Source organism: Pimephales promelas, chromosome 15 (assembly GCF_988280905.1).
Source record: "Pimephales promelas chromosome 15, fPimPro1.hap1.1, whole genome shotgun sequence".
In the NCBI taxonomy this organism is placed as follows: domain Eukaryota; kingdom Metazoa; phylum Chordata; class Actinopteri; order Cypriniformes; family Leuciscidae; genus Pimephales; species Pimephales promelas.
The window spans coordinates 17,462,084-17,489,620 of NC_142783.1; the positions used below are offsets into that span (position 1 = coordinate 17,462,084).

The 27,537-nt window shown below is 36.9% G+C and overlaps 2 protein-coding genes and 1 non-coding gene across 4 annotated transcripts in view; 1 reads left to right on the forward strand and 2 right to left on the reverse strand.

Moving 5' to 3' along the window:
• Positions 1 to 11,253: 11,253 nt before the first annotated feature.
• Positions 11,254 to 11,326, reverse strand: trnat-ugu (transfer RNA threonine (anticodon UGU)). The gene has a single exon. It is a non-coding gene; the product is annotated as a tRNA-Thr (tRNA).
• Positions 11,327 to 12,280: 954 nt separating this feature from the next.
• Positions 12,281 to 19,680, reverse strand: hhipl1 (HHIP-like 1). Its single transcript, XM_039671093.2, has 9 exons — positions 19,109 to 19,680; positions 17,577 to 18,223; positions 17,115 to 17,258; positions 16,688 to 17,016; positions 16,439 to 16,565; positions 15,727 to 15,872; positions 15,494 to 15,575; positions 14,799 to 14,881; positions 12,281 to 14,177 (listed from the first exon to the last, which is right to left on the reverse strand). The coding sequence occupies exons 1-9, from the start codon at positions 19,397 to 19,399 to the stop codon at positions 13,618 to 13,620; spliced, it is 2,409 nt and encodes an 802-aa protein (XP_039527027.2). The 5' UTR covers positions 19,400 to 19,680; the 3' UTR covers positions 12,281 to 13,617.
• A 3,045-nt stretch (positions 19,681 to 22,725) lies between these two features.
• ccdc85ca (coiled-coil domain containing 85C, a) overlaps positions 22,726 to 27,537 on the forward strand; it is a 41,481-nt gene continuing 36,669 nt past the window's right edge. For both annotated transcript variants that reach the window (XM_039671076.2, XM_039671083.2), the window contains exon 1: positions 22,726 to 23,718. In XM_039671076.2, coding sequence (XP_039527010.1) covers positions 23,013 to 23,718 — 706 coding nt within the window. In that variant the 5' untranslated portion in view covers positions 22,726 to 23,012. The remainder of the gene's footprint in view (positions 23,719 to 27,537) is intronic.

Here is a 27,537-nt window from a genome sequence, read left to right on the forward strand (position 1 = left end):
TATTATGTCTATTTCCGAGCATATGTTTTCTCAATGTACTGCAAACCATTAATGCATTAGGGGGCATAATTACTGTTGAACACATGAAGAGGAAAGGGTTTAGGGGCTCATGAAACAGGTCTGTTGGAGTGTGCTTAAGCTGGGGGTTTTCTCATATTTTTTAATACTTAAAAATAATATGATTTATTTTTGACTTATCATTCATTTGATTCATTTAGTCACTGAACCTCAGCAGACCAAATCTATGGCTTTCAAGTTTTTTGTTGTTTTTTTAGGCATATTTTATTTGTGATGAATGTAGCAAAATCAAGGTGACGTTTTTGGGTTTATGGTGACGTTCCTGTCCCTGAAAACTGTAGTAAATGCTGCTGAATGGCAGGCCAAAAGTATCACTGTGAGCATTGGTGAATGAGAACAACATTTGAGAGGGGCTTGTTTTACAACCACTCTTGGGGCTATAAATAAGGGAGAGAGAGATCCAAAACAGACCTGAGAAAAGTGAGTCCATATGGGTGCTGGTGGAATGGTCCATGATGAGCCAAGATCAAAGCCTTCTGCTCTGAATGAGTACAGCTCCCAGCACAAACTCCTTTTACTAACAACGGATCCGACTGAATAGAGAAGTTATGCTATTGCTTGTTTCTGCATCACTTCATTATATTAACTTAATATTTCTATCTTCTAAGACTTACAGTTGTTGACAGAATTATTGGCACCCCTGGTAAATATGATCAAAGATGGCTGTAAACATAAATCTCAATTGTTTATCCTTTTTTATCTTTAATTCAAAAAATTCACAAAAATCGAACCTTTCATTGAAGTAAAAGAATCGAAAGTGGGGGCTTAATCACATTATGAAATGCTTTTCAAACTTTAGAGACCATTCCACAGAATCTTTCCAGATCCTTCAGCTTCCCAGATCCTCTTCAGTTCGCACCAATTATTTTCTGGTTCAGGTCAGGAAGGAATGGCCATGGTAGATGCTTCGTTTTGTGCTCAGTGACACATTTTAGTGTTGATTTTGATTTTTGTTTTGAATAGCTGATGGAACATCCAATCACGGCCCATTATAAGATTTGTAGCAGAGGCTGTCGGGTTTAGATATTTTTTTTAACTGTTGGCATTTGCTATAATCCATGATACCTTGTCTGAAGAAGATGTCCAGGACCTCCATCAAAAAAAAAGAAGAAGAAGGCCCACATCCATAAATATCCAGCTGTATGGCCAAAAAAAATTTTTTTTTAGTTTCATCTGACCATAGAATCCAGTCCCCTTTGAAGTTCCAGTTATGACTGACAACTGAATGTGCTGGAGTTTGTTTTTGGATGAGAAAGTTGGATTTTTCTTGAAACCCTCCCAAACATAATGTGGTGATGTAGGGGGGCTGTTTGATTATTTATTTTTACCTTTAACTTTACCTTTAAGGTTGTTATAGTCTTCTCTTCTCTATTGTGATGTATATCCAAGTTAAACAGCTTATTGCATAAGAAAAATGTAGGGCTGCACTTTAATCAATGGGTAATTGATTAGTTAATTGGATGTGGTTTGCTATTGCTGTGATCTCTTGCTGTGATCTCATGTGAATGTTGTTCTGCCCTCGTGCCAGTGAACACATCATCAAAAAAGAGATAAGTTAACGCTGCAAGTGTGAGTGGAAAGATTAAAAATGAACGGGGTGATGAACTGAGAAATCAAATTTTCCTTGCGCTTTCAACATCTAAGTGGTCATCATATTCTAAGAAAAATTTTCAAAGTGGGGAACTATGATGTCAAAGAGGATAAAACACCACCCCCACAGAAGAAGATCAACGCCTACTTCAACATGGCTGGTTTAGCCCCGCCCATCGATTCGTGCATTACACACACTGCTAAATAACACCTCATCATGACAAACTGGATCGAGCTACCGAGCAATAAACATGCCGTTTACAAAATATTGCCTGGTTGTGGAAGAAGGCAGTGGCTGCATACGCTTCCTCTGGATTCCAATAGGACTGCATGGATAAACTTTATTTTTAATGACGTTCCAGCTGATAAAGGTAAAACATTGTCTGTCTGTTCACTTCATTTCACTGAGGACTGTTTTGTAAACAAGACTGGATTTGCAGACCGATTAAGAGTAAAGAACGGTGCTGTACCATCTATATTGGATCTGACAGGAATGGTGCAACACACAGACTCTGTGTCGAACATGTATGGGTGAATCCTTCCGGTTGGCATTTTAAAACGTTAATCGTTTTCAAAACAATTTCCCCCACATACAATATGCAAAACTGTTATCCACTCACAGTCGTCATTTACTTCCAAGTCTTCAGTGCGAGACACCAATAAAAACCGAGCGTTTTTTAACTAGGCTCAAAACTAGGTAGAAAATAACCTATTACTTATTCATTTTGATGTTTTTGATAGTAAAAACCAAGCGAACGTCATAAGTTGACCTTGACAACAATAATAAAATTTAAAAAGCCAGTTCATGACCCGTTTAAAGATTACAAATTAAAAGAGCACATTACATTAAAAAAGATAATAATAATATTAATAATGAAAGTGCACGAATAAATACTTTATAAAATGTTTTATAAATAAATACTAAACTATTCCACAAAAAAACAAGAATGTGTTCTGAAATTGTGTCGTATATTAACATATATTAATTTTTAGGACGGGTACATTACAGTTTAGTGGTGCTAAAATTATCCAAGATAAAATTATCCTATTACTATTGATAATCCTGTTTGTACAAAATGTTTAACTATTTGACTATTACTATTAGTAACTTTTTACTATTTGAATAAACTCCTATGGCCTAACCCTTTCACTTGGAGGACAATATATAAAAGGTGAAATCCCATAGACATGAGGTGTGGTCAAATTAGCCAAATTTTGTAGGCAAAAAGGTCCATTGTATTGGTACAGCCTCATGTGAAATTTCATATAAAAAATTTGCTACATATAGGACATATACATATTGCCCTTGTAAAATGAAATTTCCTCCCGTGAAGAATTATTCCAACAAAGCAGCAACAGAACCATCGCGCATCACCAAGCAACACACAGTATTGTTCCTAAATGAATTGGTTTGTGAATGAATCAGTTGAGTGAATGATTCAAAGACTCCCTTGAAGACGGGCTGCCTCTGAAAGCTTAAAAATAGACCTTCGTGTATTTTTGAAGGCAGCGTGTATTTTATGCTGTCTTTGATATCCAACAATACTGTGGTTCCATTCTGTGACAGTTCAGATAAAAAAAAGAGTCATTGATATACATATAACTCCCACAAAATGATGCAAAATACACATCTGTTGGACAGAAAATGACTAGTCACTATTACGTAATCACTCATAAACTTATACACCACACTGGTTTGCTGGGTGTGAAACTCCAGCCATTAGCACATTGCTGTTTGTTTGCATTACAGCAACTTCCCAGAACTGATATAATTTATTCCCCAGCATGTTGAGAAGGTTCCAGGGCCGCTCTGAGTTCGCAACTACAGATAAAATGAATCACATGTGCCTGCAAGCTTTGCTCTGTTACTTCCACTGAATGTCGCTGCATAAAAAGGCTGCATTTGTAGTGAAACATCAGACCACCAAATTTGTGACACAGAGCATTAGAAAGACAGGAGCACAAGCCACATTTGACATCTGATGTGAGGAGAGTCTGAGCAATGGTGCGTCATTGCTAATTCATCACCATTTAGCTTTGAAAAGGTTCGATCCAAATATGTTTTGAGAGAACTGCCTGCTGGTGGACATCTGCATGGTGGCATGCGGCACATTACTAATTCAGAGGGAACTGGGGCTAAATGGACAAGGAAACATGCCCAAACATATGTAGACCACATTGAAGTCCTTGGAAAAGATGAGGAATCACCAGCAGATGTGTAGACCATCGAGGGAAAGTGAGTAAAGGGAAAGCAGCGCAGTAAATTGCTTCAAGATTTGTTGAATGTCATAGTATGGCATGACGAACATCCAATGCTGGAAACTTGTAAATATTTATTGTCCTAATGTTTAATGCCTAGATAGGCTATGTGTGTGTGTAATGCACTTTAGAATTATATTGCATAATGATAATTAATCATTTTAAACTCCTATGTGACAATTAGGTCTTCCTTAAGTTTGGGCTCCCACCTGCCTAGGAGACATGTCCATTCTTTCTTTTCCAATTAGCTTTAAATCAGAGTTTGTGTAACGTTAGCTCATGAAAGAGGAGCTACTGTACAGTATGTGTACAGGCAGCATAGACACATCCACTGGCATAGTGGTTAATGCCATGTTTACTCTTCAAGACCAACAAGAATCCCAGATTTCCTCAGTGCTTCCTACAGGGGAGCCACAAATGCCAATGAGTAATCTATATTGGCAACCAGGTCTCTGTCCCTCACAAAAGAGCAGTGTACATGTATATCTGCTGTAGTGTATGTCTTAAAATCCCCACAAAACAGGCTTACTGTATATGGATATTAAGTGCATGAAACGTCATGCTTCCTTGCTGGATTAAATCAAGATGTCTGTAAAGACTTTAGAAAGCTATACTGTTAACATTCTTATTAATCATGAGATTTAACTATATTAGTGACCCTTGATTAACAAGGCCCAATTCACAACACACATGATAACTAAATAATAATGATAAAGACAATTTTTTTAAACATTCTAAATGTACAGCCCATTCTCACCCCCAATGCGTCACCTAACTGATGCCTTGGGAAGCATTTGGACATGCTTCAATATCTGACGCTTTAGGCGCCCTTTAGCGTCAGCTAGATGACGCCCTAGGATCGCGATACCCTACCCCCACCCCACACCTAAACCTAACCGCGTCCTCTAACTGACGCTTTCCTTTGGCGTCAGTTAGATGACGCCGTAGGATCGCGTCATGTAAGTGACGCTAAAGGGCGCCTAAAACGTCAAATATTGAAGCATGGTCAAAGGTGACGCCTTGGGGTGAGAATGCGTTGAAATGTAAGAGAATGGCAAAGTCCACACCACAACTATAATGATAGTGGCATAGAAAAACAATGGTCAGTTTAAGAATGATTTTTTTTTTTCATCAAAAATTAAAAAATAAAATCGCATTTTAAAGCAGCATTAGGTAACTTTTGGAATTTTACTCTCGGGGTCCCCCTACAGTTGGGAAGCAGTATTGTCTTCTACTACTGTTGTAAAATCTGTCATGGTTACACCAGGCATGCATTTGTTGACAAGCGATACCCCCGAACTCTGCAGAAGGTGTTCTCACGTCTTGGGCAGACTCCAGTGTTGCGTGTTAAATATCTTCATCCCAGGTACATTATTATTTATTTTTTTAAAGGCCAAAAGATCGCGTAGCTCACGTTCACTAGTCAGCGTCTTCATAGTAGCCTAGCTTCTGTTTTACATAATGTATATGCTAATTCAATTCAATATTTGTGTGGTAGGTAATAACCATATCGTCAATATTATAATATCAAGCTACCATAGATGAATCTGCCAATTTGAAAAATCAATTTGCATATTTGACATAGGATAGTTATCCTTTTATTGTGTCTGTCTAATCATGTATTATTTACTTGCAAGAATCTAGCCCCTACTTAACTTGTACACATTTTTATGACATAGGCTTACTGAATTATTTAGTTTTTGACAGCCAGCATTGGTTGGGTAGCCCTCCTCTTCCTTTAGCTCACGCCAGTGAGCGATCGCTGGACCAATATTGATCCTCGTCCTGCCTTTTATTTGCTCACTCTCCTTTTTTCTCTTTCTACTGTCCTCCGACAAAACCTTTGGCTTTTTGGTTTTGCATGCTGCTTTAGCCATGAGAACATACAGAGGTTAAAAAAAATGCTCGTTGGGCTTGCACGTTAGAATTTGAGGAAGTGGGGGAAGTGATGTATGCCGTAAAGCAGTCAAATTTTGTGCTCGGGTTCCTACCCGAAACCCGAAGTTACAGAGTGCCTGTAAAAGCGATACAGACACCATCAGGTTATGGCAGACCTGTCATTCAACCTATTGTAAGTCGATGTACCATCTCAAGGGTTTTGGAAAAAATATTCTAAAGGTTGAAAAAGTTACATAGTGCTGCTTTAAGCGGTAGATGATAAAATTGCAGCGTACAATTAAAATAAACAGAACATTATCGTGCATAGGTGTTGTTGCTAATATAGTTATCGTTATAGTTATCATTCATGAATGGGCCTTAAGACTCATATTTATGAAGAAGTTTTAGCATGGCAACACAATATCCCATTGGAGAAGCTTGACAGTTATTTGTGATTTCTTCCCTCTGTGGATGTGTTTGATATGGCATGTGTATTTTAGCCATGGTCTGTTCACAGCTGAGTTTGATTTAGGCTTTATCAGTTGGGAATTTCAGCTCATGTGTTATGCTCAGGTTCATTCTTCCAGAGGCACAAATGAAACGCATAACAGACAGACCAATGATGTCAGCCTTGATTATCTACAACTGTTCCTATACACTAGTTTTTACCCTGCCTCTGTATTTTCCTATTCTTTATTTAACATAATGCTGTCAAAAAAAAAACAGAGATTTCAACATATAGGTTACCTCACCTCAATTAGATGTACAGTACTTCTGATAGATTGGTACTCTATAATGGCCAGACCAATCTAAAAGTTTTTGGCCTTGTATAAGTTCCAAAAAACGTATGAAAAAAGAGAGTATATACTTTTAGGGCGTAGTATAAGTAGGTGAATTGGGACGCAGCGCAAGGCTTATAAAGAGTGTGAGATAGTGTGTGATAGTGTGATAATCTGTGATTCTGAATGGCAGTATCCACTATCGACACCGCTGGTGACTGACAACCTCACATGACGTATTGAGGTCGAAGTACAACTCGCATATAGTTGATAATTCCGTGAATAACTGCAATTGCAGATTTCAAACAGAGATGGCGACAAAAAGGAAAAACTGCGAGCTGCAAATTTAAAGTACATTTATTTGAACACTACCAGTAGACCACACAAAAATCACATTCTCAAAACTATGAACATATCTGTTTTCAGCTCTTGTGGTATTAGTGAGAATTCACCATCAGAGCGACGACTGGAACTTCACCTCTTGTGGTCAGTCTATTGTGTGCTGCGCATTTGGTGCTTCATAAAACCTATGTCTAAGAGATGTTATCACTTGGGGAGGGTATTTCAGCTATTCTCATTCACAGAACACAATAGCAGAAGATATGTCACCTGGCCATGCAGACAAGAGAATGGTATTGCGGATGGCTGTAATGCCAGATCTTTCGTTGTTCAATAGGAGAGTTAACCAAATGTTTGCTTTTGGCTCTCTACGTGCGGCGCCACATCTGCTGAGCAGGTCCTTATGACTGTTTATTTTTGAACGGATGCTTTTCTGTGTTTAGCTAGCTTTTACAGCCTCCAAAGGGCAACCCTTGATCCGTGGTGCTTCAGACGTAAATCTGACCACTCAAAAAGTGTGTGTAGCTTTTGAGATCTGGGAACAGGGCTTTTTCAGTCAACCAGAAAGCAGTGCAAACTAGATTTTGGGTGGATTTCGCTTACTCATGCCAAACTCACCTGATAGGCTGTTCTGGGTGGTTGTATAAGAGCAATAGTAAGTACTTTCCTTAAGGTGAAAGTTTGAATATAACATTTTAAGCCCATCATTAGCTATGGCAGATGCATTTATCAAACTTTATTAGTTTTATGGGCAATCTGTATCTTTGCCAGCTAGGCAATGGTGACCTGCTGTTAACTAGGGGGAGGGGTTGGGGCCGAGCCCCATTGTGTGTTGGGGCAGTAGATGCTTTGTGCTCAGTATGACAGCCTGTTTCCTATGGACGCTGGTAAAAATAAAAAGTGATTGCAACTTTTTGTCTCACAATTCTGGCATTGTTTCTCACAATTGCGAGTACATCCGTTTACATCATTGTAAGATATAAACAATTCTCCGAAAAAAAGTCAGAATTGAGAGATATAAACTCGCAATTATTGTAAGAAAAAAGTTCTAAATTGTTTATGTCTTACATTTCTGACTTTATAACTCCAATTCTGACTTTAAATCATGCTGTTCGGAGAAAAAAAGTCAGAATTACGAGGTGTAGACTTACAATTGCGAGAATAATTGCAGACTTGTGAGATAAATTGTGTCGCAATTACCATTTTTAGTTTTTATTCTGTTGCGTAAACAATTAAGCTTCCATGTTTCTGGCTTGGAATTTAAAAATGTAAAACATAATTGCTACTTTTTTATCTCACAATTCTTTTGTTTCTCAGAATTGTGTGATATATAAACTGACAATTGTGAGTCAGAATTTCTAGAAATAATCTCATAATTCGGACTTTTTTTTTACCCTCACAAAAAAAGTGAGTTTATATCTTATGGAAGTTTATATCTTAATGTTTCCTCCACATAATAAAAAAAGTAGGCTAATTCATACTTTTTCACACAATTCAGACTTGTTTTTCTCGCAAATGCAATTTTACATTTCGCAATTCTGAACAAAGAAGTCAGAATCGTGAGATGTAAACTCACAGTTGTGAGATAAAAAGTCGCAATTATCTTTTAAAATGTTTTATCCTGTGGCAGAACAAACTTCCATAATATTTCGCAGTTCTTACTTCTTCTTTATAGGCCTATCTGTTTCTATATTTCACAAATCTGACTTTATAACATCATTACCATTTTTTCATGTTTTATTCCATGGCAGAAACAAGCTTCCATAACTCAGGGTCTCTAGAGGGGTCAGGTCTTCAGGAAGGCCTCAAGCTGTGAGTAAACAGCCGTATGTAGGATCGCCGGCCGGTCTGGAGCCAGGCACAGACCCCTAGTCCCGCTCACTGACCCGTTTGTGCCAGTCACCCCAGTCCTACAAGGTCTGCAGCCATACACACACTTCTAAATGAAAAAAAAAAAAAAAAACGTTAGGCATGACAACAGTGGACCTTCATCAGATCTGATTCATGTTTGGTAAACCACTAAATCTAGTTTAAAGCAAGAAAAACTCATTTCAGAACAGTGAATCAGTGGCCCAAAAAAGGTTTTATAGTTCAATTTTTTTTAAATAATGTCTATACTTAACCAGCTGTTTTGAAAACAAAAACACACTAAAACCCTATTATTTACAATTTAAAATATCTGTTTTCTTTTGATTATATTTAAAAATGTATTTTATTCCTGTGACAAAGCTGATTTTTTTAGCATCATTAGTGTCACATGATCCTTCAGAAATCATTCTAATGTGATGATTTGGAGCTAAAAAAAAATTCTTCTTAATATATAACGTATGTTTGTGTTAGAGAAGGATGATACTCATTTAGTTGACGTGGCCTGGATATTGTAGACATGCGATGATGTGATGAGCTGTGAGAAATGCTCCAGCGCCTCTCCAGAACTGCAGGATCTGGGTGTGTGTGGCGGAGATGACCAACCTTTTGATAAGAGAAGAAAGAAGAGGGAAACATGACAGGAAATGGGATTTGTTTAGGTTCAGCGCTCCACTTAAAGCTTGCTAGAGGAGAGCACTCACTAGTGTCCCATTAATTGTCCATAATTAACAGGAAGACTAATGTGAGATATGAAATGGGGTCATGTTGTGGTGGCATGGTTGTTCTTATTTGAAATGGCTTAAAACTTACATCCTATACAGCTACATGATACATCCTTTATGGAGGTAGTATTCAAATCTTTCAACATTTGCTAATTTTGCATCATGTATTAATCATTGTGTCATCATCTGGAAAAGTATTCCACACAGAAGGCGGCTCAGTTTTTACTCAGGGAGTTTTCTGCTTTAGATGTATTTTGATCCAATGTGAGTCATAAGGAAATTAAATAGGCATTTTAAACTTAATAGGATTTTTTGAAAAGCACACTTTTAATGTGCGTGACAAAGGGAGGATCAGAAGCACCACATGGGTGGCAGACTATTATTAATAATTATTCCATGACCTATGAATGGCAGATTCCTGTTATAAAATATATGACAGGTGCCCTGAAGGGACAGATCATTTATATATTAAAAAAATAAATAAATAAAGTGTAATGCGTAGGCATACAATACATAACCAGAAATTATTAAAAAAGAAAAAAAAAATGAATTAAATTATTTGAATATTTAAAACGCTCTTGTTATTAAAATCGAGAATTGTTGAACGGTGCATATTAGTTGAAAACTCACAAAAGAAGGGCATTTTTTTTGTATCATCCACTGAATAATTATGGCAGTACGACACTGCCATCTATTGGCATAGCATGTTTACATTACCTACACAATTTTCTTTCCCAAATCAATTTACTTACAATGTCAATAGGTGTCAGTCTATCCTCAGTGAGGATTCCTCACATTTAATTCTTTTGAAATAAACAGAAGGTCCAGCGCTGATTTTAATAAAAATACTGAGTGTTGGCAAAACAGCACATCATACAGCACCTTTTGTGCATTATTACATGAGGGATGTTATAGGCTAACCATAATCATATGGTGACTGGGCCTTTCAGACACTTGAAAATAATATAGGCTATTTTTAATTAAAATTAAATAATTTTTTTGTGCTTTTACAAAAGCTTGATTTGTATTTTTAAGTGTGAAAACTGCTAATTTAGTCAAATTAATAATAATAAAAAAATACAATCCGAATTCTGATCGCATTCGCAACAAGAGAACTAAAATGACATTCATCTCTCCATTTCTGCTAACAGGAAGACCTGCTTTGTAAATGATGTGTTTCTGGAGGCAGAGAGCTAAATTGCTTTTCAAAGGGAAGCCAGTTTTGGAAGGGAAGCTGGCAGAGATGGCTGGCACTACCTACGTGATTGAAGGCTCAGCATATCAATGACCTTGTTCAAAGCAGAGCTGGAATTCAACTCACAAAGACATCATTGAAATGAGAACAATGTCATGTACCCACATTTGGATAACACAGCTTATTTAGTTTTGATGTTTGTTTTAATTTTTTTTATTTATTTATTTTTAGACTAACTTGATTAAACAACTTCTGAAAATAATGTTTAAATATAACTCATAAAAAGAAAATGCATTTTGCAGTACATCAATATTTAATTTTACGCTAGCCTATGTTATTAGAAAATGTATAGGCTATAAAAAGTAAAACAAAACAAAACAAAAAAAACTTTTAGGCCTACTCAAGCTTGTGGTTGTTGCTTTAATACACACAATTATCCTTTGCTAATATTCCGCGTCGATTGTGTTATTCTTATAATAGTTTCACTTCACAATAAAAAACTTAACGTGATTGTGAAAGTTAGAAGAAGAAAATAAATCATTATAGGCCCCAGCGAGGATCGAACTCGCGACCCCTGGTTTACAAGACCAGTGCTCTAACCACTGAGCTATGGAGCCATGTTGTTGTGTGCTAATATGCTAACGGCTAATATACTTATTGTACATGGTTAAGGCTTATTTTTACGAAGATAGTAAGACATAAAAGTACCAGTAGGCCTACGATATATTCTTTGAAGATATTTTACTTGTATTATTTATTTACACATTCATATATTTGAATATTGTATTTTGCTACAAACGTTTAGCAAACCAATTCAAGTTTGCTACTCAAAACATATTCTCTTACAACTATTTTACGGAAACTGTTACTGTTTAGAGCAAATATTTAAAAATAATCTGTAACTTAGCCTATCTGTTAAAAAGGGGGAGGAAAAGCAGATCATCTAGAAGTACAACAAAACGTCTAGTTTGCCAGTTGCGTTTCCTATTCACAATAGCCTATAGCTGAAGTGTTACGTTAAATTTGTAAAGTGATACAGATGGATAGTAGCCTAATACATACTCTGAAATATTACACCACGAGCAGACTATATTATTTGTAGCCTACTCCAAGGTAAGACTTCAAAATATAGGCTACAACAAACGAGTGTCCAAAGACATTTTTAGATGTGCTACTGATTTTGTTCGTGTTTTCAGCCACTAAAGGACATTTCTCATATTCTCAACTATTCAACCTCCACATCTCACGTGCACATTATACAGTAGGCTACATCAATTTCTCATTCTTTTGAACAACTTGCTTTGGTACATTCATGCACATGATTTTGTACAATTGTCTGCTGTTTCATATATTATTAATTGTTTATGTCATGTTGATCATATGCTTAGCCTACTGCTTCTCTGTTGAATAAATAGTCAACATCTAGTCATTAGTTAATTGCAAAAATCAGCACAAAATGGTTCAAAGTTGTCATAATGGCAAGCACAATGTTTTATTTATTTTTTATTTATTTATTTATTTTACAAATGTGCCCTGAATTGATGAATTACACAGGTGATTTCACTAATGAAGACAAGCCTGAAACCAGTTCTGTAAAATACCTCAGAGGTGCATCTGATGAACCTTCAATTTAGTAGGCTAAGCATTATAGACCGAGCAGCGAGCACAACACAGTGTTACAATTTCTGAGAATGAAAGAACAAAGAAATGAACAGGGTCAACTGCCATGTAAGAATGCATGATGGAAGGTTAGCAAGGCAAAACAGAGGAAGAAGAGGCAGAGGATAAGCACATTTCTGATTAAATGAGGGCCACTGTAAAACATGTTCTCAATCAAGGCCTTACAATGCCAAGGCAAGGCGAAGGGTGGAGGCAAATGGTTGGGAGAACATTCAAATGTTTTGTGGACAGTAAAAGTATGTAATCCAACAATGTGCACTGTCTGTAATAATACTTGTTTTTGACATTGCACTATGATTTGTTAACAGACCACCAGTCTAATTAAACTAAATCTTGTCAAAAATGGGATTTCTGCCAAAATACACAAACCTGTGCATTTTTACTGTTGAAATTGATATATGCCATATAGAAAAGGTTCAGCTTTGTGCACTGTTTTGTTTCAAAACCATTTCCATATATTACATAAGGAAACATACAGTCATACAGTCAGAGTACACTATTATGGACAACATGCATGGCTAAACATCTTGACTAGCTTGTTTGTGAACAATAACACAGATTTGTCATTCTGGTGAGAGTGTAATGTTCATAGATATAAAACTTTTGAGAGATGAACTAAGGATTTTGAGCAAGTTACAGGCTTTCAGAGGAAATCCATTGTGTGGTGCTGTTTGTACATAATTGTTTTGACAAATGCACTTACTGGTTTGCAATCTTAAAGGGTTAGTTCACCAATAATAAAAATTCTGTCATTAATTACTCACCCTTTGTCGTTCCAAAGCCATAAGACTTTTGTTAATCTTCAGAACACAAATGGAGATCTTTTTTATGAAAACTGACAGCTTTCTGTACCTCATAGACGGCTGCGCAACTACCACTTTCACGCTTCAAAAAGTTAATAAAGAGATTGTAAATAATGAATTGAGCCGTTCAGGCCAAATTTTATGAAGAGACACAATCGCTTTATATGATGAACAAATTTAATTTAGCCTTGAATATATTCATCAAAAAGATCTTAATCTCTGTTTCGAAGATAAACAAAATCTTAGGGCTTTGAAACGACATGAGGTCTGTAATTAATGACAGAATTTTCATTTTTGGAGTTAACTATACCTTAAAGGATGATTCAAGAATTAGACCTAAAGTGACTGAGAAAAACTGTATTATAGTCCAAATGTCTTCCCTCTTGCAGTTGGAAACGAAATGGTTGTTTCTGAAATGTTTCACATTATTCTATGCCTGAATCTGAATTTCCACATATCACTCCTGCATCTTCATAGTGAGCACAGTTGTGTTGGCCAATCCCAGCATGCTGACAATCCAAGAGAGTTTCCTCAGTCCCCTCACACTGCACATCATCCAAAATAATCTTCAGGCTCGTCCCTTCCCCAAACTCAGCGTGCTTGGCAGCCTTAAGTGCATGGTGGAACCCAAGCTGCCGGCAGACCACAATGGCATTCTTGGTGTTCCAGAGATCATCACAAACAGTCCCCCATTCCCCATTAGCGTATACTTCCACCCTTCCCCGATCCATCCGGCCCTCTTCATCCCCAACTAATCTCACCATTCCGTTCTTGTGTTTGCCCTTCTTGCGTCTACCCTTCCTCTGTCTGGATGTCCTATGGGGCTTGGGTGTAGTTGGGGTGAATGGTGTGGTGGTGATCTGCCCATCCTGCTCATTTAAGATGTCCAACAGCTCTTGAAACCAGCCTTTTGAGCCATCGACAGGAGGTTCCTCTTTAATTGGGAGTCTTGGAAGCTTTGTTGGAACATGGACTCCTATCAATGCTGTGAAAAGAGGGATTTATAAAAAAAAGTTACTCTATCATGTTGTTATTGAATGCCGCAGAGTCATAAAACCTGGAAAAAAGTTTCATTTTTATTTCCACTCCGGTTCTATTGTCCTGTTTTACGTATCTTGTAAAATTGGCTAAATAGGGCTTTCGGGGACATTAAACATCACACCGAACAGGAAAACTCTTCTATTCACTAGTCTGCTTCCACAGCCTCATTGTGTTTATATACAGTACTCAAGATCTTCTAAACTACTCTATATCAAACTTTCCAAATTGTAGATATGAAATAAAAATTGAAGAGTTTTCGATAGTGGTAGTAAGGCTGAAGTTGTGCGTGCGTACGTATAGTAGTTCATTAGAGCCTAACTTTAATGTTTACTTCTTGCAATTGCTTTTAGTGACGATTGTCATAATGAACAAAACGTAAGAATCATAAACCTTTGTTGGTCGCTGAGCGTATTTTCTGCAAGGGAACTAAGGTGATGATGATTCTCATCTAATTCTAATTGTGGTACTCTTGAACATTTTAATTCAAAAAAAGCATGTCTGATGGCAAAAACACAGTTTTGGATGTACAGATTGACTAGATCTCTTATGAAGTAAGCAAACTTACTTTCCTTTGGCTTGAATGGTATAAGACTGCTCTTAACACGAACAGAAAGTGGCTCATAATTGCATTTTCCTGGAGGCGCACGTCTGTAATAAAGCAGGGGTAGCATTTTAATTAATATTCTGGGTTTGATACAAGTTGAGATCAACATTATTTGTGTCCTAATGTTGATTATTACAGAATTAATTTCATATTGTCTCTCGTTTTCTTTAACAGAAGCAAAAATCCAGGTTACAGTAAGACACATGAAAGCAAATAGGGTCCAATTTCTGGATTATTTATAACCTGAAATGTGAAGCTTTACATTTTATAAAAGCTTTTTGAAAATTTTATAATTATTATGTAATGTATTATGTGAGCTGTAAAGTCTTTCTTATCATTTTTTAAGGTTGTTTTAAGACATTAAGTTGTAAAAGTGGAAAGAGCTTTACACAGAATCGTACATAATCTTGTGGCCATACTTTTAAAACAGTGAGTATTTTAACACATACAGATTGACCCTATTCACTGTCATTGTAAATGTCTCACTGTAACTCTGATTTGTGTGTGTGTGTGAGGGAAAGAGAGAGAGAGATTACAGTAGTACATATTGCTGCCAACACAGCATTTTGAGAGTAAAGTCTGTTAAGAGGAAACACAAGCTGATCTTTGAACACCAGAGACTACATTATTACGAGACGAGTGATGAAAAAGAATACCTTGAAGGGTCAACAATCTTGTACACAACGCCTGTAGGAGATGTTGCACTTGGTATTTCGGTGGACATGAAATAGAGTTCACCTGGTCACAGATAACAAGTCACTTGAAACATTGATCAAATTAACATTAAACTCTACATAGATTTTTTTCCCACTATGGAGCTGTAGAGCAACTAATTTATGCAGCATATAAAGTTTTTTAAATTTAAATATGTCGCCTTTCTTGTACATACCTGCTTCATCCTCAGCAAACGAAATGATGTAAGGATAGTAATTGTTGATAAGCCCTGGAAATGAACAAGTCAGCCCCACACCCATGCAAATCTCACTGTATTCCCAACTGTGTGTGTTCCTGTTTTCCTTTAAACTCATCAGGCGTCTGGAAATTCATAGAGTTAACATTTAAAAACAATGTTTGTCATTTTGAAAAAGTGAAATTTCTAATGACCTCAAGTAGTGTCTGTATCACAACAGCATATTATCATTCAAATTATTTTAATTTTAATGCTTTGAAAAAAAGTCCCACGCTCAGAAAAGTTACATTTATTTGATCAAAAACAGAAAACGCAGTAAATTTGAGAATTCTTATTACACTAACTCTTTTGTATTTGAAAATATTCTGGGAAAATATTACAGTGATGGTTAAGCTTTTTCAGCATTATTACTCCAATCAGTGTCAAACAATCATTTAAAAATCATTCTAATATGCTTATTTGGTGCTCGAGAAACATTTCTTATCATTATCAATGCTGAAAACAGCTGTGCTTCTTAATATTTTTGTGGAAATGACATTTTTTACTTTAATAAATACAAAGTTCAAACTTCATTTATTTTAAATAGAAATATTTTGTAACATTTTATTAACATCTTCACCATCACTTTAATACATTTCTGAATGAAAGCATTCATTTATTTTATTTCATTTTTAAAAAAATCATTACTTACCCACTCATGAAGTCTCCAAATATGTACATGCCATTTAAATTTGGATTTTCACAGCCTCTGTAAACATATCCCCCTGTGACCGATTTACCCATTTTGTGTGGATATGCGTAAATCGGAAGAACATCATCTAGAAGTAAAAGAGTTTAGCGTAAAAAGACACAAAATCATCCATTCATTCAATAAAAACGTATTCAAAATCCAAACATTAAGAAATTAAAGGACTGACAATGAGAGTAAATGTATTCCCACCTAAGGAGCTGTTGGCACAGAGTTTTTTGTCGTAACAAGAGAAGCCCTCTTTTGCTCTCCAGCCGTAATTCCGACCCTTCTCCACAATGTCTATTTCCTCATACTTATTCTGGCCCACGTCTCCACAGAAAATTCGTCCTTTTCCTTCCTTGGTGTTCGGATCTCCTCTGTCTACAGAGCATCTCCACATGTTTCTCACACCATAGGCATACACTTCTGGACGAGCGTTGGGTTCATGTATGAATGGATTGTCCGGTGGAATTCTATACAACGGCCCCCTCTCGTTGTCATCTACGTCAATGCGAAGAGCCTTTCCCAAAAGTGCAGATCTAGCAGAAACAACCAGATAAGATATGGTAAATTATCACAACCAATCTGTCCTTTTTGTACCAAACTGAAGTTGAGTTGACTAATCATCTAAACTTACTTGTTCTGTGCATTTCCGAATTTCCCAAATGGATCTCCTGCCATTCCACCATCTCCAGTGAAGATGTATAAGTATCCATCATCGGCGAAGAGAAGTTGCCCACCGTTGTGATTAGAAGCAGGTTCATCGATCTCTAAAATGATTCTGAGGGGACATGAAGATACTGTATATGTGGAGTATTGGATGCTCTAATTGAAATTTTTGAAAGCATACACTCTAAAAATAAAGGTTCTTCATTGGCATTGGTGGTTTATTGAAGAACCTTTAACAACCTTTCCATTACTCAAAAGGTACTTTAAATTGGAAAACGTTTCTTTAGATTATTAAATTATTTTTCACAATAAGTAAAAAAAAAGTGCTTTTTTAGAAATTTGTTCTCATAACGGTTCTTATAGGAACCCAAAATGGTTCTTTTGCACCGAAACGAAAATCCCCTTAATTTTAAGAAAAACAGTTGCTCACCTCTCTGAACCGTGGTCAACCACGTTCATATCCGTAGAAGAGATACGGAACTCACTGATACGGATTCTCTCATCAAAGCCCACCTCAACAGAGTAGTACACATACAGCTTCCCGTTGTATTTAAAACGGGGGTGAAAGGTGAGTCCCAAAAATCCTCTTTCATCACCTTCCCATGGAGATGTCAACACAGCTTTTGTGATGTTTAGAAATGGCTTTTCAAGCTTTGATCGATCTGGAAGGTATACCCAGACCAGGCCAACTTGTTCAGCAACGAAAAACCTGTGCGTGCCATCATTGGCGTGAATCATGGCGAGAGGATTTCTGAGTCCATTGGCTACCTCCTCCAAACACAGCTGCAAGCAGCCATCAGAGTCCGATGCAGTGCGGCCCAGACTTTTGGTTAAGCGTTCATTTCTCAAAATATGAGGATAGCAGTAATCTGGGTCATCCAGCTCTAGGTACTGACAAAGCCTGCGCTGGTCATGCTCAAGTTCTGGAAGACGTGGATCGTCAGATAACAAGGTAAGAAAGGATCTGCACTTGGAATGGAATTGAGAGCAATAGTCGGGGCAGAGTCCAGGTATGGTCCGTAAAGGCGTGCTGGGGTCTTCGGCGTCAAAAAGATGAGCAGCATATGGAGAGCATTCCTGGAGAAGAGAAACAGGAAAAGTAGGGGATGTAACCGAATCGTGACGGCTTCAAGCAATGCATTTGAATAGTCATGTCTGCTTTCCCATATTCAACACTCTGTGAAACCACAAGCACTTAAACCTCAGTGGTGTTTACAGTGGCCCAAACTGCACTGGGAAAATAGCAATCCATGAACATGAAGTTTTTATGTGACCCCTAGACGTGTAACTTACTTCGGAACCTGAAAGTTTAAAATAGGCAGCTATATTTAGCAATATGTTTCTAATTTGGCATGAATGGTTGCAAGGGTCTTGCTATGGTGTTATGGTGGGTTACAAACATGCCAGGGAGTTTTGAAGAAATTAATACTTTAATTTAGCAGGGATGCCTGATAAAAAGTGACATTTATATTAGCCTATGTGATCTCTATTTCAAATATATACTATGTTTTTGAAGTGTTCGACTCATTTGGTTACCCTGGGTGTTTTGCTATATTGTATCTCGTATACTTGTTTACGTGTTGTTGTTTTAGTTTGTTACATGCATTTTTTATATAATTTTATTTGGTGTTTTATGTAGGTTGTTTTGTTTTAGTCATGCTCTTTGTGTATTCATAAACATGACTGTGTAGTGAGCTTTCTATTGGAACTATTTGCAAGGTTTATAGCCTATAGGCAAAAAAGAGATTCCTCAAGTGACGTCATTTGGCCCCAACCAACCTTGTTTCAAATCATTGGCAACTCTGACAGACAGCTTGACATCATCATCGTTTACAATTTTTGGACACTAGCAAATTGCGGTACGTGTTGAGAGGCCAACAAACAATGGCTCAAGTAGCCTACATTTATAAAGCCACAAACTAAACAAAAAATATCGTTTTATTATAGTGCGGTCAAACTTACCTGACAAAGCATATCCTGAACGTACACGGCACAGTTCGAATATCCATAATAATCGAAGTTATCCATTATTCGATAGAATTTTGCCATCAGCTCTTGGTCCCTGGCATAGTCACAGCAGCCGAAGTATTTATACATTTGACAGAACTGAAGCTCTTGTTGAGGCTGAAAGGGGGGTTTAAAATCCAAACACTGTGGATGCAGGAACGCAGGTGCGACCCAAAACGTCAACAAATAAAACAAAATAAACGGCGATTGCCACATACGGCCGAAAACATCGCAAAAGCACCACATAGCGCTCAAATCCTGGTGCCCAACTTCAGATAGGCTACATAAGTAAAAGTTATGCAATGGCGAGGATAGCCTACTCGACTGCTCGACGTGTGTCCTCACTGACTTATGTTGCCATGTCGTGTCGTGCACTTTGCCCTGAATTTAATCATCAACCCTTTCCAAACAGCTTCACGACCAATTTACTGTGTAGCGAATCGCAATTCGGTTGGTCCTCTATCATATCTCCTTGTTTGAGTTACGAGACGCGTCTTACATCCTGAGCAGTTGTGAAACACACCGAACAGCAACTCTCCGACTGTAATTCATGTCTCTCTAAAACTGTTATGCAGTTAAAGAAACGATAAAAACGGACTCATTATCACAGGTTTAGTGTTTAGTTTAACCCTTCAAGCCACATTTCAGCTTTAAAGCATGCTAGATACCTATATGGTTTTTGCCTTTTGCTGATTTTAGGAGAATTTCATGTTTCAAAAATCCTAAGCGTGGGTCTTGGAGACCAAATTGTCTTTTGTAAAATTGCTGGAGTAAAATTGAAATCTCTATTTTGTATAACAATTAGTGCATGTCTGTAACAAAATAACAAAAGTGCATGTCTGATAGTGTTTTTTAGGTCAGATTAACACATTAACAATTTGAAGATACAAATAATGGGTTAATTTTATCATTATTATTATCATAATCATTTTATGCAGAACTCAAACAAAAAGTCAACTTCAACAAAGGCTTAAAGTGAGAGCACGTTGAATACGAAAACTAAACAATAATCTTTGTTCCATCTGTTCTGTTATGCAACAGTTTACTAGTCATATTTCAAACACTTGGATATCCTCACTTTTTTTCTGCTGCATGTTTATTTTAACTCATGTTCTGTTGAAACTGGCTGTACTTCATCTCTTTGGTGTTTTAAAATCCCTATGTGGAAAAATAATAATAGTAGCCTATTACAAAAAATAAAACATTTTAAAGGTAGGTTAGGCAATTTCAGAGAGGCTAGCAATAGCAAGCTTGAAAGCATATGATCCCACCCTCCCTTTAGAGCGTCTCCAAAACCTCGTCTCCTTCAAAACAGATGAACACAGACTTTGTTAAACTACCTCATGTCTCAAAGCACATAACATTAAAATAATAATGTGTAAACAACTTACAGAGCTTTTACTTGCACCTGGCAGGTGCGCGGAAGTATGGAAGTAAAAAAAATAATAATAATAACAATTAAACCCAGTATTCAAATAGCCTATTGTTCTAAGACTCGTGAAAGGTGATTATCCATTGTCACGATATAACATGTCTGTTTTAAGTCGGTGTGTCCCTATACGTTTTCTTTTTTTATCTGAATGAACATAAAGTTGCAGGCGTGTTTCTAATCAATTATTGTATCTAAAGAAGTGAATGACGTTTTAACACTTCAACTGGAAACATTTTGGAAACAAAAATAGCATCAAGTAGCTGCATACTTTCGAATGGCTGTTAATGTGCAGCATGCTTATTTGGGTGATGGAGAGAATCGGAGGCCTATATAAGCTAGTATTCCCATTTCTAAAGAATATAGAAAGGTCCACAGTCTAAGAGCGGTTTTTAAAGTTTTCTGCAAACTCTTCGCAATCTCTGGGTCAGTTCAAGCCATTCTAGCTGTTTAAGCTCACAGAGCAGATATTAAGTTATTCCAGCTTATTATTTTTTCCTTGTAGTCATGTTCATCCGATGAGCAACGTTGAGTCATTTTAGTCACTAGATGGCAGTGTGTTCACACCCCAACCCTAAGAAGAGTCCTATTCGAATACCCACGCCTATTAAGGGGGATCGTTTGATATTGAAATGTTTTTGTTCATTCATTCACATTACATAATGAATTAACATATGAATAGGCAATTTACCAATGTTGCTCTAGACTTTAACATCCACTGGAATGTTTCTGCAATAATTCTTCATTGTTTCATTATAGGTCAGAAATTTAAGCCCCGTCTGAATGCTCACAGAAAGCTTGGTGGCTGATGAACTTCTTTTGGGAACAGAATTGTACTGATTCCCTATTGGCTGAAACATGCCTACCACTCTTTTGCTTGTGTTTAGCCCTATCATTTGTCATTCACACATCAAGTGGTGTAATCAGGCATTTTGTAATGCTATAAATGCCACATTGCTGGTTTGCTTAATGTGTTGCTGACATTGGGAAGTAGAGCATTTCTTCTAAGCTTTTTTTAAACTCTTTATCTAAATGATGTAAAGTGTTTCCATTAGGAATCATGGTAAAGCCTGTCAGTAAATGTCTAAACTGCATGAGAAATTATGGCTTAAAAACTGTAAAATGTTTTTACACAGGTGTACATTACATCTAAAACAGTAGCCGAGGTAATAACAGGCCTGTAGGCCTATTGTATGTGTCGGGGGGCCAGGGGCCCCTAATTTTCAGATAATTAGAATTAAATCAGGAATCATAATATCATGAAACTCAATTCTGAATCCCTGCTGGATGAATTAGCGAGTACACTTAAAAAAATATTAAGCCTTTTATCTAGATTTACTCATTTCAATTAATAGTAAAATTCTATCAAATTGATCAAATTACATTATTCATGTTTTGAATTAAGCATTTTAACAAGAAGAAAAACAATCACTTTCGTATATATATACGAATCGTATATATTTCGTATATATATATATATACGAATATCGTATATATATTTCGTATATATATATATATATATATATATATATATTAATAGAGCAAGGGAATTAGTCTGTGATAAATAAATAAAAAATAAAATGTGTTTATATTTACGTTTAAGATCATTTATATGTTACTTTCTTATTATTAGCCTACTATAAAATGTTGTTATTGATGGTTATTAGCCTAATTAATGCCAAGATTGTGCCTACAACTGGGTGAGACTCATAAAGCCTTCTTTCTTTCTTTCTTTCTTTCTTTCTTTCTTTCTTTCTTTCTTTCTTTCTTTCTTTCTTTCTTTCTTTCTTTCTTTCTTTCTTTCTTTCTTTCTTTCTTTCTTTCTTTCTTTCTTTCTACACAAAATCATATTTAATACAGTCTTCATCTATAATTGCAGTTTCGAGTTCGCTTTCTATTATCTCTATATTTGATACATTAAAAAAAATACATTTAATTTATGCATATTAACCAATACATGTAGGCCTATGTATTGTAGTAAGACAAAAACGTGATATTTGAATGCAGCTCAAAACAGTTCGACTTTCTGAGAAGTCAAGCGCCCCCTGTAGGACATTAACATTAGCATGCATTGCAGCGCGCGCGCCGCGTACGGCGCTGACGTCACCGAACGCTGATCTGAGCTGAGGCGCATTTTCTCACCATTCAACTGTCTCGCGGCCGGGGAGCCTCATCACTGTCAGAAGGAGAATATTCCAGCTCGAACAAATATGAAATAACGACATAAAAGGAATTTATATGAAACACGACTTAGTGTTTACTTCTCTGGGTCAGTTACGTGAGTTTTTTTTTTTTTATTTTTTTATTTCTGCGTTCGTTTTATCTCGAATTACTGGATTAATTTTAATTATGAGTTTAATTGCTCGCTACGTTTTGGCGAAGGAATGATTAGAATATCCTGACCAGATTACCACTTTTAACGACAGGAATATGGCAAAAAATATTATAGACGTTCCTAGGGATGATTTAAGTAAGGTATCCGATGAAGAACTGATTAAATGTAGCAAAGAGGAGCTGCTTTGGAGACTCCGAAAAGTGGATAGTGAAAAGATAAACTTGATGGTGGAGCACGGTAACATGATGAAGGACGTCAACCGCAGATTACAAGTGCATCTTCACGAAATACGGAACTTGAAGGAGATAAACCAGAAACTACAAGAAGACAACCAGGAGCTCAGAGAACTGTGCTGTTTCTTGGATGATGATCGACAGAAAGGGAAGAAGCTGTCCAGGGAATGGCAGAGATTTGGCAGGTACACTGCCAGTGTTATGTGGAAGGAGGTTGGCATTTTCCAGCAAAAACTGAAGGACCTAGAGAGCAACCAGGAGACTGTGATGAGAGAGAATGTGGAGCTCAAGGAGATCGTCCTCATGTTGGATGATGAGAGGAATGGAGCTGGTTCCAGGAGCTCCATAGACAGCCAGTCCAGTCTTACCAATCTGAATGGAAGTTCTGCCACTGTGAGGGATGTTGGAGACGGGAGCAGCACCTCCAGCACGGGCAGTGCTGGAAGCCCTGATCACCACCACAGTCATATTCACAAGCCTTCAGAGGGAAAGATAGTGTCTATCAGAAGGTCTATGGACGATCTATCAACCAACCATCTTCTCAGAAGCATACCAAACGGGCTCAATGGTGAGTTTGGGCTTTTTAAATTAAAAGTTTCGTGGAAAACATCCAATGTCTTTCCCAAATGTTGATGTTTTAGCAGCTCATTTACAAGAACATGTCATTTTTAATTTAGATTTGATGTGCAGGAATATGGGCGTCATATTGATGGGGCTGATAGTCGACTCGCATGTAGATGTGGGTTTTCCTGGGACCTTTCTGTCTTATGTGCTGTGTGTATACAATTGTGTGCACTCGCATCCAAAAATAGAAAAGGATGCTTATGGTTGAGTCAAATGCAGTCATTGAGACTTCTAGAGGTTTCCAGGGAAACACAGGATCACTGGGACTTATGGCCTCAGGTTTACCTCGCATAGTGTCAGTATTAACACATGACCAACAACTTATCCAAATAGGCTGGAGCTACAGATGCTACGGTATTGCAGTACGGTAATTGCCTGTGAAGTCAGATCTAATGAGGATTTAATGCTTTCTTAGCCTTCTGGCTTTGGTACATGCTGTCAGGTCTGTCGTAGACCATCAGACACTTCATTCAGACACTTTCATCCTTACAAATGGCTGAGATAGGCTACTGTTCAGAAGTTTGGAGTCGGCAATAATTTTAAATGTTTTAATTTTAAAAGTCTCTCATGCTCACCAAGACACATTTCTTATTATCATCATTGTTGAAAACTGGTGCTTTAGTATTTTTCTGAAAACTGTCTTTCAGTTTTTTCAGGGTTCTTTGAAAAATAGAAAGTTCAAAAGAACAGCATTTGATAAGTCTTTGTAACATTATAAATGTCTTTACTGTCACTTTTGAGCAGTTTAAAGCATCTGCTGAATAAAAGTATATATTTTTTAAAATCTTACTGACCACAAACTTTTGAACCATTATAGTACAGGCTATAAAATCAAATAATATAATGTAAATTTTCAGAGGGTATTACAGAGATTTATTTTCTTTCTAATTGTGCCTTTAGTGCTGCTAACCTGTGACCATAGGGTGTGTATCTTACGTCATGTACTTTTATGTGTTTACTTTTGGTTTACATACAGATACCAAATTATCTGATGTCATAAACATCACATTTGACTGCTTGGTCATTTACCTGTATTAGTTGCATTGTTAAATGCTCGATCCATACTCGTTTTATTCATTTTAATTTCCACAATCTTCTCAATAAGTTGTACACTGAGACAATAACAGCTTTACATTTGTTATTTGCATCGCATTTATCAATTTTAGCAGATCCTTATTTCATAAGCAACATAAATTAAGAATGCTACAATGGAATTTAATACAAAATACTCTGAATGGTACAAGCAATGTGCTTTGGGCATAACTTGGCTTGTGGGTTTTTAGTGCATAAGAAGAGGGCACATTTTTTATAATATGTGCAGTTTGTGTATGTTCATGCAACAGGTCTATTTAATCTGCAAGATTCACAAGAGTAGGTTTCTCAACTCGTTCCCGCCACAAGACTGGTGATTTATGACAAGCTCACCAATGCGGCATGTAACTGTAGCAGAAGAAAATGCCTGTTATTTACGGCTGATAGTGTCAGCTAGAAGCGTCTGGCATTGGTGAAGATGTAGCTTTTATGCTTATAGACATTCTCAAAAATGGATGTGAGTAAACATTTCAAAAGATTTTTAAGATATTTTTAAAATCTAATGTTACAGAACATTGGATTCCTTTTTGCTATTTATTTCATAATTTCGCATGCTATTGGATGTGATTATACCTTTGCTTGCACTTTTCTTCAGGTGCTGTCATTGGCTAGTGAGCAGTAATAGTGCCATTTGACCTTGCCAGGATGCTTTCATCTTATTGTTCAGTGATTCTTAGTTTGTCCTCCTCCTATCATGACATGTCATAGCATTCATGCTTTCAATCATGTGTTTGAAGCTCAAGTCGTTAGATTAGCCTTTTGGGGTTTTCTTTAGCGTTTTAGTACGTTGTTTACTTGAGAATTTATGGACGTATGTTTCCAACTCAGAGTGAAAATAATATATATATCGCAATGTAGCTATATCTTGCAGTTGCATGTGACTATTTCTTATTTTAAATGTTAGCTCACAGTTATCTTATTAATTTGTACTCAAAACAGGATGGGATTATTGGAATGGAATTATTATTTTTACTTTTAAAAAAAAATCTCATAGTTGTGTAAGTGGCGTTTATGATTTGAATTGAGATGACTTTGTTTAATTATGTTATGCACATACACATACATTCCATAGCGATTGGAGGTTAATTAACATATATTTCTTTCTAAAAATAATTAGTGGCATTTACTAAGCTTAAAAGCTACCCAGAACACTTTAGCAGCTGCGTTGCAACATCATGCCGGCTAGTTATGCATAGAATACATTTTTCTTAAGAAAATGTTGAAAAAATTCCATGATCCTTTCCAAACTGTGACGCATTCTCAGAACTGTAGTAGTGTTGTATGTAAGCCTGTGTTCAGTCAGGGAGGGAGATTAGGCTGGCCGGCGTTTTCTTTCCCAGGCCTGACCCCCCAATGAGTTAATCTGACTCACAGGTTGCATCTCTCCTTGTTTACAAAACTCAAAACAACCAACTTGGACTGCCAACCAACCAGGAGAACATTCCTCCTCCATCCTCCCCATTCCACACTGACCAAATGCGAAGAGTTCCAATTCTGTCTGACGTGGCTTGCATTAAAACGAAAAAGCAGAGAGCTACTTCTTTTCTGCATAGGATCAAATCAAAAGATGCATGTTATTTTTTCTCCTCCAAATATCTTTTTTTTTTCTCTTGAATAGTTCTGTCATCATGTACTACTCCTTGTAATGTCCCAAACCTGTCTGATTTTCTTCTGTGGAAGGCAAAAAATAACATATTTTGAAGAATGTTAATAGTTTTGGTTACCACTGACTTGACAAAAAACTACAATTTTCGAAATATCTTCTTTTATGTTAATATCGCAGAAGAAAGTAAGTCAAACAGGTTTGGAATAAGCATGTGTGAGTAAATGTAAAAAAATAATGTATTTTCTCTTTAAGTGCAATCCACTGTAGTACTTTTTGAGTTAGAATCATTTTATGGTTAAGCCATCCCGAGACCTGACTTTGAGGTATGTATCTATCCTGTTGAGGTTAAAGTGTCTCTGTCCTGCTTTGAATAGACTGACCCCCCAGCAAGCCACCAATGGACTGAAAGTTTAGTGGCTGGGGTCGAGATTCTGTTTCAGAGTTCAGATAACACTCCTCACTGACTCTTCCCACGGCTGAAGTGAAAAGGCCTTCAGTTGCCCCCATTCAAGACCCTCCATCAAGCCTTTAGAGCCCTTTTGCGCCACTCAAAGGTACAGATGTCTGGCTTGTCATAAAACAGATCCCAATTTACGAGTGAAGCTTTCAGTGTGGAGGCCACTCACCCCTTGGAAAAAAAAAGCCCATAGTGTTTGATTGAAGTTGAATTGGATTTAAAAGCATTGTTTTATTATTCATTGGCATGACATTCTAAATTCAGTTAGCATGATGAGAACTCATGAATTCCCTCAAGTAATCTGTGAGATAATTGAATTGTTCTCCTGGGAACGCCAAATATAGGATAACGTGGCTGCACCTTTTAATTCCCCATGTCAATTCTTGTTAAGTCATACTTCCGGGTGGTAACCAAACAGTAAAGATCACATTTGTATCAGTCCGAGTGACCGTCTTGTGCTGTTGGAGCAAGGCATAGTTCTTTAAAAAACAAACAGTTCCCCAACTGCTCAGACTTGTCAGTGGGAGTCTTGGTTCTGCTGAATCTGAAGTTTACTTATTGCTTGTTCCCTGCCGCTCGTCTTTGCCTCATAAAGAAAATAATAATCT

What these genes read in the sequence shown, in the direction of transcription:
- hhipl1 (XM_039671093.2), bottom strand. Translation starts at nt 19,399, where the DNA reads ATGTGGTGCTTTTGCGATGTTTTCGGCCGTATGTGGCAATCGCCGTTT. An exon ending in TTCAGGATATGCTTTGTCAG is followed by an intron (nt 18,224 to 19,108) that starts GTAAGTTTGACC and finishes TCTCTTCTCCAG; the next exon opens with GAATGCTCTCCATATGCTGC. An exon ending in GTTGACCACGGTTCAGAGAG is followed by an intron (nt 17,259 to 17,576) that starts GTGAGCAACTGT and finishes ATGTCCCCTCAG; the next exon opens with AATCATTTTAGAGATCGATG.